Source organism: Dermatophagoides pteronyssinus, unplaced genomic scaffold (assembly GCF_027571235.1).
Source record: "Dermatophagoides pteronyssinus isolate colony J.1.1.1.1 unplaced genomic scaffold, Derpt_VIB-CSIC_2022.12 sq0010, whole genome shotgun sequence".
Classification (NCBI taxonomy): Eukaryota; Metazoa; Arthropoda; class Arachnida; order Sarcoptiformes; family Pyroglyphidae; genus Dermatophagoides; species Dermatophagoides pteronyssinus.
In genome coordinates this window covers 1,064,344-1,079,362 of record NW_027461534.1, presented here as the reverse complement: position 1 = coordinate 1,079,362, position 15,019 = coordinate 1,064,344, and the positions used below count along the sequence as shown (strand labels likewise).

General features: G+C 24.5%; 2 protein-coding genes and 1 long non-coding RNA gene across 5 annotated transcripts; all 3 read right to left on the bottom strand.

Annotated features, from left to right (window-relative positions):
• Nucleotides 1-8,567: 8,567 nt before the first annotated feature.
• On the bottom strand, nucleotides 8,568-10,946 carry LOC142645375 (uncharacterized). Of its 2 annotated transcripts, none has more exons than XM_075821458.1 (3): nucleotides 9,730-10,946; nucleotides 8,892-9,643; nucleotides 8,568-8,819 (listed from the first exon to the last, which is right to left on the bottom strand). In XM_075821458.1, the coding sequence occupies exons 1-3, from the start codon at nucleotides 10,334-10,336 to the stop codon at nucleotides 8,739-8,741; spliced, it is 1,440 nt and encodes a 479-aa protein (XP_075677573.1). In that variant the 5' UTR covers nucleotides 10,337-10,946; the 3' UTR covers nucleotides 8,568-8,738. The 2 variants fall into 2 exon arrangements, with proteins under 2 accessions (XP_075677573.1, XP_075677574.1); XM_075821459.1 differs by having other exon boundaries at nucleotides 8,568-8,765.
• On the bottom strand, nucleotides 9,828-13,315 carry LOC142645374 (uncharacterized). 2 transcript variants are annotated; one of them, XM_075821456.1, is made up of 4 exons: nucleotides 12,350-13,315; nucleotides 11,471-12,240; nucleotides 11,307-11,403; nucleotides 9,828-9,939 (listed from the first exon to the last, which is right to left on the bottom strand). In XM_075821456.1, the coding sequence occupies exons 1-3, from the start codon at nucleotides 12,954-12,956 to the stop codon at nucleotides 11,323-11,325; spliced, it is 1,458 nt and encodes a 485-aa protein (XP_075677571.1). In that variant the 5' UTR covers nucleotides 12,957-13,315; the 3' UTR covers nucleotides 9,828-9,939; nucleotides 11,307-11,322. The 2 variants fall into 2 exon arrangements, with proteins under 2 accessions (XP_075677571.1, XP_075677572.1); XM_075821457.1 differs by lacking the exon at nucleotides 9,828-9,939 and adding an exon at nucleotides 10,955-11,221.
• A 433-nt stretch (nucleotides 13,316-13,748) lies between these two features.
• LOC142645377 (uncharacterized) lies at nucleotides 13,749-14,608 on the bottom strand. The gene is made up of 2 exons (XR_012846523.1): nucleotides 14,448-14,608; nucleotides 13,749-14,376 (listed from the first exon to the last, which is right to left on the bottom strand). It is a non-coding gene; the product is annotated as an uncharacterized LOC142645377 (long non-coding RNA).
• Nucleotides 14,609-15,019: the final 411 nt, after the last annotated feature.

Here is a 15,019-nt window from a genome sequence, read left to right as displayed (position 1 = left end):
TTTACTAATTGAAATATGAAAATATTGCATTCCTACTTTTCCTATTTTCATTATAATCAACAACTGTATGAATGTTAATAATAATAATACTATTGAATGTAAAAAAATGAATCCTCATGAAGAATATTATTGATTGACATAATAAAGACAGTATCAAAAAAAAAAAATACAAATACAAATATTCAACCAATGAATGAATGTATTCAATGTATGTTCTCATATGAATTTTATTCATTTTTGTAAAACCAAAGCAAAGGCAACAATGATTTTTATCATTATTATTTTGAAAAATATATTGCAAAAAAACAATCAATTAATACTGTTCTAATCTATTTTCATTAGAATTATTGGAAAATCGACAATAATTATCATTATTAACAACTATCATTATCGGTTAATTTTACAAATGAAACAATTTTTCCTGTTTTTTCAGTTTTTTATGACATTTATTGATCTGAAACATTAACAATGATGATGATAATTAGTGGAAAAATACTTTGGAAATTGTTATCATCATCATCAAATTTTTGAAATTCATTAAGGTATCCAAAAAAAAATGTTTTTTTTCAATTATAAATCATTTGATCAAACAGTGTGATAATAATAAATCGATTGGTTAATCGATTTCTTGTGTTATTTTTTTCAACCGAAAAAAATAAGTTAGATAAAAGGAAAGCCATATGTGAACACAAACAAACAATTGGAACTAAGAAATGAACTAAGTTTTTCTCTTCACAAATATTTTATTTCAAATATATTTTTTCTCTTCGATTCATTGTTCACTCATCATTTTTTCTTCGTTTCGATTTGTAAATGACAAGCGGAAAAAAAATTCCTCAAACGACAACTATCGATAATGATGATGATGATGATAAAATAGACATTTGACAATGGACCAAAGAATGATTGAATCTTTATTATTATTAACAATGAGAATTGAAAGAGAATATTTCATATTTTCTTTTGTTCAAACAATAAAAGTAATGAACAAAACAAAAAATATATATCAAGAAATCATTAAGAAACTTTTATCATTTTAATGAATTGGATGAATCTATGTTATTAAATTCTTTGTTGAAAAAACAATAATCGAACGACACACATGTGAACCATATACTTCAAACAGACTTCAAAAAAAAAGAAAACCATCATTATCATAATAATTATCAATTGTAATAAAAAAAATAAAAATAAAGAATTCAAACCAAGCTGAATTAAATAATAATCAAAGTATGTGGCTTTGTTTAGTGTAGAAAATTTGTCGTGGAACTAAAACTCTTCTTATTATTAATATATGCCGGGAATTTTTTTGTTTCATGAAATTTAATTGAGTATACTAATAAAATTGTTCGGAAAGTTTTCAAATCAAAAAAAAAAAAATATGAATTCCATAGAATTTTTGTTTTTGTTTTCATTCATTCGCATTCATTCATTCTTCTTTTTTTTTGGCTTTGATTTTGTTTTGAATCACAAATTCTAATACAAATGAAATCTACAATTATATTTGTGTAGTTGACCTATTTCATGTGTATTTGCAGTGTCAGCGTTAATTTTTTTTTTCATTCTTTTGATAATAACGTTATTTTGTTTTGTTTTTATATTTTTTTCCATAGTTTAAATTCATCATCATCATCATAATTCATTCTGGTACGAATTCAGATATGAATTTTTTTGTTTGTTTCGTTTGCTTTGTTTGTTTTTATTCTCGATTCTCGAAAACAAAACAAATCACTTCAGCAAAACAAAACAAAAAACTTTCAACATTTTTGTTTTCTTGTTTGGCTATACACACAGTTGTCGTACCAATCTAATATCAGAAACAACAACAACAACAAAATTCATTCAAACTAAATTGAATTTCATTATTATGAATGTTTTGTCATTTGTACATTCTGTTTGTTATTGTTATCAGGCAAAAAAAAACCTTGTTTTTCCATCCAATAGAATGATTATTACTATGGAATTCTATCACAATTTTTGTGTGTGTTGAATAATTGAAAATAAAAAAACAAAACTTTGAATATTATGAATTCAGAATGTAACGATTTTCTTGTATGTTTTCATTTTGAAATGAGATTATTTTTTTTGGGTTATTTTCTGCCATTATTATATATCAAATTGAATTGTGATCACGTTCATCGACAAAACATGATCCGTTTTTTGTTGTTGTTGTTGATCATGTACCAAAAATCAAAAAATGAAAACAAAACAAAACAAAAAATTGCCGGTCATTATACAAACGGAAAAAAAGTTTTCAATCCCATATAAATTAATCAGAATTTTATTAATATTAATAATTTGTAATCATTTTTGTTGTTGTTTTTCATTATTCTTTTGATAAATTTGTGATTATCATTTTTTTTTGTTTTGTTTTTATTTCTGAAATCAGAAAACAGAAAAAAGTTTCTATTTTTATATCTACATCTAACTATTTATATGACAAAATTCAATGGATGAACAACCAAGATAATGCCATTTTAAAAAACCATATATAATGTTTAAATAATGTGTATCCAAAGTCTATAAAAACATTTTTACTTAAAATCATTTTCCTATATGTAAACACACATCGATCGATCCATCTTCATCAAAATGGTCATAATTTTCTTCTCTCTTTTTTTTTGGTACTGATAAAATGTTTATGACATGAGATACATGAGTGAATCAGAAAAAAAAATACTGAATGAAAATGATATTATCATGACTGTGATAAGAAAAATGAAAAAATAAATATAAAAAAATTATCGATTCTGATAATAATTAGAATCCGGTTTTTATGAATATTAGTATAATAAACAGAAGAATATTCTTTATAAACAGATTTTCAGAATGTATAATCATAAATTGTTTTGTTTATTCATTTTTGGCACAAAGTAAAGAAAAAAAATCAAAGTGGAATAGTATTGAAACGTATTTACTGATGGCAGCAGTCAATACATTTGAAACTGCATACAGGGTGTTTGATGAAAATTTTTCATTGATGAAATATAAAAATCTTTAATAACAGTGACAACTATTTTTAGTAACAAGAAAAAATCATTACAAATAAGAATCATTCATCATAAATAATAATGATTTATATAGCCTATACGGAATGAATCTCAAGCAACAACAACAACAACAAAAAATTTAGATTTATAAATGAAATTGATTGCAAAAAGTCAATATATGGGGAAATATTCAATGAATGTTGTTCAAAATAATTGAAATTATGCTAAAACACGAACACTTATTATTTTGAATCACATAAAGATGTATGCGGCAAAACAAAACCAAAAAAATTTTCACTTAAGGGAAAAGAATAATTTTCTTTATATGAAGAAATGAATTTTCAGGAATATTTCTCACTTTATTATTAAAATTTTTTTGTTCTTCCGTTTTATTTTTCTGCATCAATTTGTCATGAAATTTCGTTTTTTTTGGACCAATGAAGCAGCAAATAAAACAAGAATTGAACATTTATCATTATATGATGCATATGCACCGGTTGAAAAACGAAATTGAAAATTCAAAAAACACCCGTTGGTTATATATCTCTTTGATACAATTTATGCATAAAATTTCCATATATAAATTACAAAGCAACACAAATGTTGTTTTGTTCATAAAATTTCATTTTATTTACTAAAGAATTCAATTAAAATTCCAACAAAACAAAATTTTCTTTTGTTTAAATAAACAATTTTCTCTATTTGTTTTTGCTTCAATACAATATCAAATCAAATCAAATGAAAAGATTGAAATTTGAATTGATTTCAAATAATGAAATTGTTCTCACCCTGTTTTGGATATATATCAAACATATTTACATTCAATCTATCAATTCATTCAAAATGTATCACAATAAAATGGTGGAATAAAAATATACCATGATATTTTATATGCAAATGAGAACGTACACGCATGTCGATTTTGATTTGATATATAAATTGAATGAAATTCATTCAATCTGCCAAAAAAAAATCATTCGATAATAGTAATCATTAATGATGATGTTCGATAGTGTTTATCATTTTGTAATCAATTTTCATAGGATTTTTTTTTCAAAAAAAAATTGATTATTTTATTTTTGCGCATGATAAGTACAAAGGTCTCATTTTGAAAAAGATTCTGTAAAATATTTCACTGCTATATTCTAATTTTGTAATTTTTTTTTAATTTTAATGCTACTTTTGTTTCATTCTTTCATTACAATTTTATATCAATAACAACAACAACAGTAATCGGGAATAATCAAATTTAAAATGTGTCCAATTTATTTTGTGTTTAAGGTTGTGAACACAGAAAAAAATACATCAAATAATTGACTGGTTGGTTTATTTCGCAATGTTAAAACAATGTTTTTTGTTTTTTTTTGCTTTTCATTTCCATTTTATTCATGATACGTAATTGTCGTCTAAATAACGATAGATTTCGTTTTTTTCCTTCCACAAAAAAAAGAAACGACAATCAAACAAACAACATGAAATTCAAACCTAAATATCTAATTTGGTAAATGTAAATGTTTTTGTTTCCAAACGATTACATTCATATATTGAATGAATGAATGAATAAATCGAAGGAAACAAATCCAAAATTAGCAGAATTTGAATATTTTTTTTCTGTTTGTTTTTTTTGACATGTTAATAATGATGTGATTCACTAATTTTTTCTTTGTATTCACTCTGATTGATTGATTGATTGATTGATTGATCGATTTTTTTTGTCTTGTTTTGTTTCACATAATATGTTTCGATTATAGACAGTCCATATATAATTGTTAGTTATTCTTTGTTTTAATATATATTCTTTATACAAACATCAAACATTATCCACAAAAAAATAAATACCACAAAATTCTATCGTTATTTTTTTTCATTTTCAAATAACAAAAATTAATCCATATTAATCGATCAATCAAGAGTAATGAAGTGAACAGAGTTTATTTTACATGTCGAAAAAAACAAACTAAAAAAAATTCTTGTTTACAACATTCATTCTTTTTTGGTAAACAATGCTATGATCACCAGATTCAAATCAAGAAATTTCATATGATTCTGAAGAAAGAATGGTGTGAAGTGGTAAACAAAAATCGATTGTTTTATTTCTGTGTTTTTAAAAATCGTTCTGTGTTTTTTTTGTTTGCCGAAAAAAAGCGTAGGCGTTTTATAAAAAAACTTAATCATCATGGAACAAGACAAACAGACATAATGGAGAAATCTAGAATAGACAGAATTTTTTTTGTTATTCTATTCATCTGTTCATTGGTTGTTTGAAATCAAACATGATCATTTTTTTCAGGAATGAATTTTTCAGGAAAAAATTAAACTTACCAGAATATATTTTATGAAATTTACAAATAATCCTGTTGGAATGACATGGTATGATTGATTTCAAATTGTTAATGGTGTTTGAACTAGAACATCATTTTTCGACACTTTTTTCCTTGCGATAATTATTTCATCATGATTTAAAACATTTGAACAAATAAGATGATTGATTGATTTGAAAAATTGCCGTAATTATAGCTGGCAGATAACACAGATAACACACACACACAAAAACATACAAAAAATTCCAGATTTTAGATGAAATTCGAATCAATTAAAGTTAAAAGTTTACACGGCCAACATCATAAAACAACACACACACTAAATGAATGCCAAAAATTATTACCATTATGTAAATTTAAAAAATTGAAAAAAAAAGTTTTTACATATATAATATATATGATTCGGGTCGATGAATGATGATTTTCGGTAACATTTTACCGAAAATGATAACCATAACCATAACCATAACAACAACGCCGACGAAGAACTAATAGGATTCTGAATGAATGAAAATGAAATGAAAAAAAAACTGTATTGTACTGCGTACCGCAGCCGTATGACATTACCGTTGTGATTTTCTATCTTTCCTGTATATGTGTGTGTTTATTTTTTGTGCTGTTTTTTTTCCTATTTGGTTTTGGAGCAGAATCAAACCCGGAAAATGAAATGAACAAATGTCGGTAAAATGTTGGTTCGAGCATCCTCATCATCGTTTTCGTCGTCAATTGGCTTCTACCTTTTTATTTTCTTCATTCTTATTTTAAACTATTATTATTGCCTCTGCTCAATAACAACAACAAAACTTTGGTTAATTTATTCAATGTTTGGGAAATGTTATCATATATACCAGATGCATTTATTTGGATAGACGCGGGTAAAATTCATTTGAAAAAGAAATTCATATTGAAAGTTTGAAAAACAAAATTAAATATAAAATTAGAATTAATGTTTTTTGAAATTTCAATTTTTTATTATGTTTTTCTTTATTTTTTTATATAAGTTTATAAATAAATGTTGATGAGACTTTTCCTGGAATCCTGGAAATAAAATTTTTAAATTTTTTTTTTGATGTTATTTTATGCGCCATCTGATGACTGAGAATTAAAATCGATGGATAAAGGTGTATTTATTCATTTTTTTCGAATTATAATTTTTAGTTTTCGTTTGTAAATCTTCGATTATGTATAAAATATTTATAAACAAACATTAAAAATTGAGAATAAAGTAATGCATACTGTACATGTCAATAAAACAAAATGATATTAATTACTTATTTTTGTTTAACGGAAAAAAGCAAACTTACCTTGACAAATTCATGCATAGTAATTAGTTCTAATTTTCCATAGGTAAAACCATATTTATTTCGTGTATGAAATGCTTGTCCATAATTTGAAAGTTTAAGAAGCGTTGGAAAATTTTTATAGCCATATTTTATTAATTCTACAAATTGATTGATAAAACGTATTGATGGATGTTGAAAATTACGATTACAAATAGCAAATACTAAATGAAAACCAATCAATACTAATGATTGTTGTATAACAATTATAAAAAGAAAAAATCCATTCAATATATCACTTTTTCCCGATAAAATGAACATTATCAGATAACAATTAATAGGAATATTGACAAATAAAAATATAGTGAATGCATTAGAATAAATACGACAATGATCAATCATACGTAAATTATCTGTTTGATAATGTATGAAACGTATTAAACGTTTACAAACAAATATTGATAATATTTTCGAGTGATAATAATTATTTTTGAATTTGATTGATGATATTGATTGATTTATTATTAATTTTTCGGTTTGCCAAACTTTTATATAGAATATGAGCAGATTTGCTAAAAGACAGGTCGCCATCAATAGATTTGAATGTAAATAAATTAAGACAAAAAATTCGAAAATTTTCCAATTGATTATCATTATCAAGATTTTGAAATATTGAACAACAAAAGCATTTGCTTCATTATTATTGATTGATAAAAGAAAAAAATGATTGTAAACAAATCGGATTGTCATCAATTCAATTGTTACATATGCCAAATCTAGTATTTGTTAAATACAAAAACAAAATCAATAGTTGTATGATGAGTAAATTGAAGGCAAAGAATACTTACACAAAATAATGATAAAAAAACTGAATGTCTTTAAAATTTTCTCTACAGCATTTTTAGTAATTAAATTAGCCAATTTGTCATGATATAAATAAGGTGGATGAAATTGACGATAGCCATTTTTTTCAAATAAAATAGCATACATTTTTGAGGATAAAAAATTTTTATAGAAAAGATTATGATTATATGATCCAATCTGAATAATAAGCATGGCTGCAAATAGATTAATCATGGGTTCCAAATTAAATATTCCAATACAATCAGCATTAATTTTAATCCATAATGGATCATTTGTGGAGAAAAAATAAAAATAAATGAATTTTATGAATTGTATGAATAAAAGCGTTTCAATGAAATTTGTTGCCAAACAAATTTGACAATTTGGATGTATTTTGATCGAAGTTTTCTGATATATTGTTCCTTCGTCATGATCATTTAGACGTTTACATTCACGGAAATCATTGTACATTTCTAAATATCTTTGTAAATATTTCATCACACGAAATGATAATAATGGACTTAGTACTGTTTTGGTTGACAAAAATTGTTGTTGAATTGATGAATATTTACGGCTGAAAAATTTTTTTATCAACATTGTTTGATTAGACATTGTAAGGTAATCTGAGGTAATTTGTCAAATATTATCGTTATGGTTTGAATAGAATTGTATCGGTAATGAAAAATTTTTCGAATTGAAAGAGAATTCTGTGTTCGTTATTGACAATTCAAAGAACAAAAAAGAAACAAAAATGAAACAAAAATATATTATTTAATTTTAATGTAATGTCAATTTTTCTCATTATTCAAATTGATGAGAATTGAAATAGAAAAAAATATGATATTTATTTAAGTTCAAAACGATAAAAAATAACAAAAAAAAAAATCACATAATCATTTCGTGAAACCATGACAATCGTGTATGATCCAAAAGTTATTTGAAACAAAAAGTTGATTTTTTGAAATCAATAATTGATAATAACATTGAAAATTATTCCAAATTAATAAAACAATATAATAATAATAATGTTTCCTATTATTCATGAAAATATAAATGATTAGAAAATGAATGGAAAATGTTCATTTGTTCATTTTTTTTTTTTTTTTGAATTATAATTTTTAGTTTTCGTTTTGAATCGTTAATTTTATATGAAATATTTATAAATAAATGTTGATGAGACTTTTCGAAATCCGCGATATATTTTTTCAAATTTTTTTGAATGATATTTTATGCGCCATCTGATGATCGAGAATTAAAATCGATTGATAAATGTGTAGTTATTCATTTTTTTTAAACTATAAATTTTAGTTTTCGTTTGTAAATCTTTGATTCTGTATGAAATATTCATAAATAAACATTAACAATTGTGAATAAACTAATGCAAACTATATTAAATTTCAATAAAACAAAATGAAATCGATTAATTATTTTTTGTTATACGAAATTAGCAAACTTACTCCGACAAATTCTTTCATAGTAATGAGTTCTAATTTTCCATAGGTAAAACCATATTTATTCCGTGTATGAAATGTTTGTCCATAATTTGAAAGTTTAAGAAGTGTTGGAAAATTTTTATAGCCATATTTTATTAATTGTACAAATCGCTCGATATAACGAATGGATGGATGTTGAAAATTACGATTACAACTAACCAATACTATATGAAAACCAATCAATACTATAAATTGTTGAATAATAACCATAAAAAGAAAAAATCCACTCCTCATTTCACTTTTTCCAGATAAAATAAAAATTATCAGATAACAATTAATAGGCATATGGATGAATAAAAATATAGTGAATGCATCAGAATAAATACGACAATAATCAATCATACGTAAATTATCTGTTTGATATTGTTTGAAACGTATTAAACGTTTACAAACAATAAATGATAATGGTTCCGAGTTATAATAAATATCATCAAATTTGATCGAATATATTGATTGATTTATTAATAATCTTTCTGTTTGCCAAGTTTTTATATAAAATATGAACAGATTTGCCAAAAAACAGGTTGCCATCAATAGATTTGAATGTAAATAAATGTAGGCAAAAAATTGGAAAATTTTCCAATTGATTATCATCATAAAAATTTTAAAATACTGAATAATAAAATCATATGTTTCATTATTATTCGCTGGTAATTTTTCAAAATGATTGTAAACAAATCGGATTGTAATCAATTCAATTGTTAAATATGCCAAATCTAGTATTGTTAAGTATAAAAATAGAATCGATATTAGTATGATGAGTTTGTAAATTGTGAGTAAATTGTAGGCAAAGATTACTTACGAATCATGATGATGAAAAAACTGAATGTCTTTAGAATTTTTTCAACGATATTCTTAGTAATTAAATTAGCCAATTTGTTACGATAGAAATAAGGTGGATGGAATTGTAGATATCCATTTTTTTCAAATAAAATAACATACATTTTTGAAGATGGAAAATTTTTATAGAAAAGATTATGATTAAATGATCCAATCTGAATAATAAGCATGGCTGCAAATAGATTAATCATGGGTTCCAAATTAAATATTCCAATACAATCAGCATTAATTTTAATCCATAATGGATCATTTGTGGAGAAAAAATAAAAATAAATGAATTTTATGAATTGTATGAATAAAAGCGTTTCAATGAAATTTGTTGCCAAACAAATTTGACAATTTGGATGTATTTTGATCGAAGTTTTCTGATATATTGTTCCTTCGTCATGATCATTTAGACGTTTACATTCACGGAAATCATTGTACATTTTTAAATATCTTTGTAAATATTCCATCATACGAAATAATAATAATGGACTAAGTACGGTTATTGTTGCCGAAAATTGTTGTTGAATTGATGAATATTTACGGATGAGAAAATTTTTCATCATCATTGTTAGATTAGACATTGTATTTTGCTCTGAGTTAATTTGTCAAGTATGACCGTTATAGTTTGAATAGAATTGATTCGCTGATAAATAATTTTTAAATCAATGAATGAATGAGAATTGAAAGAAATTTCAATACCGATTCATTTAAAAAAACAAAATTTATTCAACTTTGTAATGTCAATTTTTGTTAAATTTGATTGAATTTTCAATCACTATTCTACTCAAAATAATGAATACTTAATATTAAATTTTGAATCTATTTTATTGGGAATGTTTGTATGTAACTTGAAATAAGTTTTTCATCACGCACAACAATTATGGTGACAATTATTATGGTTACAATCGATTCGGTAATGATAAAATTTTTGGAAGCTATAAAGTTATAATTAAAAAGTTATAATGAAAAGTTTTGCTATTGATCATCAATCATCTTTAACCCTTTGCGCTCGGCTGAATTTTTTAAAGAACCGCAGCTCGAGCGCTTAGTTGTCGCATGCGAGTGAGAGTCGCCATTCGAGTGGAAAATTGTGTGAAAAAAAATTCAAAAGTCACATTTATATAAATCGATCGAATTAGGATATTTTTTCTCTTTAATTGTATTTATTCTTTATAATTCATCAATCGATTGGTTAGGTATATCTTTTTGAAAATAGTAATGATAATTATTAGAGATGAAAACAACGTACTTATTTGATTTCAAACTTTTATTATAGGCAGAATATGAATTGCAACTTGACTATGAAACATGGAAAACAATGCCATTAACAAATTTTTAATGTTCATAAAAATACAATTTTAACGACAAAATTGATGATAATGATAATGATATCTTTATTGAATGTTCTATTTGAAGATAATTGTTCTGATTAGAAAGAAAGAAAATGGTATGACTTTAAGAAAGTCCTGAAGCAAAAAAAAATCATCATAATTTAAAAAAAGATATCAATTTTAGTATGACAAAAATAAGAATTTCAGTTATAGCACTTACTTTTATGAGTTTTTTTTCAGTTTTCGTTTGTAAATCCTCGGTTATGTATAAAATATTTATAAATAAACATCAAAAATTGTGAATAAAGTAATGCATACTATATTGAATTTCCATAAAATAAAATGATATTATTTATTTTTGTAAAACAAAAATAGGAAACTTACCTTTACGAATTCATGCATAGTAATTAGTTCTAATTTTCCATAGGTAAAACCATATTTATTTCGTGTATGAATTGTTTGTCCATAATTTGAAAGTTTAAGAAGCGTTGGAAAATTTTTATAGCCATATTTAATTAATTGTACCAATTGATTGATAAAATGTATAGATATATGTTGAAAATTTCGATTACAAATAGCAAATACTAAATGAAAACCAATCAATACTAATGATTGTTGTATAACAATTATAAAAAGAAAAAATCCATTCAATATATCACTTTTTCCCGATAAAATGAACATTATCAGATAACAATTAATAGGAATATTGAAAAATAAAAATATAGTGAATGCATTAGAATAAATACGACAATGATCAATCATACGTAAATTATCTGTTTGATAATGTATGAAACGTATTAAACGTTTACAAACAAATATTGATAACATATTCAAATTATTAGAATTATTGTAAAATTTGTTTGATGATATTGATCGATTTATTAATAATCTTTCTGTTTGCCAAACTTTTATATAGAATATAATTAGATTCGATAAAACACAGATTGCCATCAATAGATTTGAATGTCCATAAATATAGATAAAAAATTCAACAATTTTCCAATTGATTATCAATATTATGATTTTCAAATATTGAATACTGAAATCGTATATTAAGTTTGTTTCATTATTATTAATTGGTAGAAGAAAAATTTGTTCATAATTATCGTATACAAATTTAATTGTCATCGATTCAAATGTTAGATAAGCAAAATCTATTTGATGTATTTGTAATCAACAAAATTAAAAAAAAATGATATTATTTGTATGATGTGAAAAAAACAAGAATAATTTTTCTTTGATTTGAATGGAAAGAATACTCACTGATTATGATGATAAACAAACCGAATACCTTTAAAGTTTTTTCGACAATATTTTTAGTAATTAAATTAGCCAATTGTTTACGATACAAATAGGGTGGATGAAATTGAAGATGACTATTATTTTTAAATAAAATACAATATATTTTTGATGATAAAGAATTTTTAAAGAAAAGATTATGATTATATAATCCAATCTGAATAACAATCATGGCTGCAAATAAATTACACATTGGTTCTAAATGAAACACTGCTATAATATCGCCATTAAAATAAATCCATAATGGATTATGTGTAGAGAAAAAACAAAGATAGATAAATTTAATTAATTGTATGAATAAAATTGATTCAATAAAATTTGTTGCCAAACAAATCTGACAATTTGGATGGATTTTGATCGAAGTTTTTTGAAATATTGCCATTTCTTCATGATAATTTAGACGTTTACATTCACGATAACCATTGTACATTTTAAAATATCTTTTTAAATATTTCATCATACGTAATAATATTAATGGACCAAGTATGGTTATTGTTGCAGAAAATTGTTGATAAATTAATAGATATTTATAAATGAAAAATTTTTTAATAAACATTTTTCGATTAGACATATTTTATATTTAAAGGTAAATTGTTAACTTTTATAGTTAGGGTTTGAATAGTGAAAAAAAAATTTATTTTCATAAAGGTTATTCAAAGAACAAAACAACTATTATTCAATCAATTTTTAATGTCAATTTTCTTCCTTAAAAAATATATATTACTTTATTGATGAAAATATAAATATTAAAAAATATGCTATTTATTTCAATTCCAAAACGTTAAATAACAACAAAAAAAACAAATAACATCATTATTCAATGAAACCATGACAATCATAAAGAATCGATGATCAAAATATTATTTTATTCAAAAAAAGATAATTTTTTTAATCGATAACTGAAAATACAAACATAGAGAATTATTACAAATCAACAGCACAATCTATATAATAAACACGAGAAGCGAAGCTTCTCGAGAGTGTCGTGCACAGAGAAATGTGTTAGCAAATGCAATTAGCAGAGAAATGTGTTATAGGGGTTTCACACTACAGCAATATTTCATGAAATATATACACGAAAATATTTCAGCCCATAAGGTTGAAATGGACTGAAATATTGCATTTGAAATATTTCATTCACATTGCTGCTAGTGTGAAACCCCTATTAGGAAATTTGACAAATGTGTTAGAAAGGGTCTGCAGAAAAAGTCAATGTGCGCAACATCGTGCGCAACATGAATGGCCTCGGGATAGAAACAATTGTTAACGCTTAGGCCCCGGTCTCATTGTAATGGGACTGCGGCCTTAGAGAAAAATTATGGTTTGCAAAAAAATCTCAATAGGAAAAAATAGCAAAAAAATGGAAATATTCAAATATAATTTAAATTTGGTTTAAGCAGGTTAGGTTAGGTTTGTGCAATTAGGTTTTCCGGGAGGAACTAACTAAAGCGCCAATATTTGTGGCTATTTTTGGCGATTTTCTCCACTATTTTTCTTGGACCGATTTTCGGTGAGACCCGAAACAAATGGATAGAAAACAAATAAATAATTGGATCGAATCCCAAAAGAACAAAACTTCAGCCAAAGATTTGGGCGATGGGCGGCGTAGCCGCTCATCTGCCAGAATCTACGGGCTGAAACAAGTATGCGTGCTGCTGGCCAAAGGCCAGCAACACACACTTGTATTACGATAAAGTTTTTTATTATTCATATGTTGAATAGATGAATGATTTTGATAATGATGATGAAAATATATTTTCAATGTATTGTAATCGATTTTCGATTTGCAAATTCTTTCTATATAATCTGAAAATGAAACTGTCAACAGAAATTTATGATTTTTTGCGAAAAAAAAATGCTTCAATTTGTTTGAACATTTTGAATTCGAATACAATTTGGCGCCAATTCTTCGAAAATTTACATTAAGAAAAATGATTTGAAAGAATTAATTTATATATGAACATTATAAATTGACTATAAAGTAGAGCAAACTTCAGGTATAAATAGAAAAAAAAACACCAATTTTAGTATGAAAATAATAATTTCATTAATTACTAGTTACCTTTATAAATTCTCGAATAGATATGAGTTCCAATTTTCCATATGTAAATCCATAACTATTTTTGGTATGATATGCTTGACCGTAATTTGATAATTTTATAAATGATGAAAAATTTTTTCCAATTAATTTAGGTAATAATTGTATAAATTTAGTTGATGATTTTTGAAAGAAACGATTACAAATAGCATACACTAGATGGAAACCGAATATACATAACATTTGTTGAAAAATCAATGTAACTATAATAGGGGTTTCACACTAGCACTGGTTTCAGTCCATAAGGCTGAAATGTAGTGAAATATTGCATTTGAAATATTTCATTCACATTGCTGCTAGTGTGAAACCCCTATAATGGACATTTTAAACATTGTAATATGATTGATCATGATAAATGTAACAAAATAACAATTGATTGGTATATTAATAAATAAAAATACTGTAACCACTTCACAATAAACACGACTAATCGATATTAATTTTAAATTAAGTGTGTTATATTTTTGGAAAACGTTTTAATTGACGATAAATATTCAAAATAGATGATAATGATAGTCGATGATAACTTTTATTCA

Excerpts from the sequence above, each read along its gene's own strand:
- LOC142645374 (XM_075821456.1), bottom strand. The coding sequence starts at position 12,956 with ATGTCTAATCGAAAAATGTTTATTAAAAAATTTTTCATTTATAAATAT. Across the intron at positions 12,241-12,349 it reads TTTGTTTATCATCATAATCA|ATTTTGCTTATCTAACATTT; the intron begins GTGAGTATTCTT and ends TACATCAAATAG. Across the intron at positions 11,404-11,470 it reads CTATGCATGAATTCGTAAAG|TATGCATTACTTTATTCACA; the intron begins GTAAGTTTCCTA and ends AATTCAATATAG.
- LOC142645375 (XM_075821458.1), bottom strand. The coding sequence starts at position 10,336 with ATGTCTAATCTAACAATGATGATGAAAAATTTTCTCATCCGTAAATAT. Across the intron at positions 9,644-9,729 it reads TTTTTTCATCATCATGATTC|ATTTGGCATATTTAACAATT; the intron begins GTAAGTAATCTT and ends TAACAATACTAG. Across the intron at positions 8,820-8,891 it reads CTATGAAAGAATTTGTCGGA|TTTGCATTAGTTTATTCACA; the intron begins GTAAGTTTGCTA and ends AATTTAATATAG.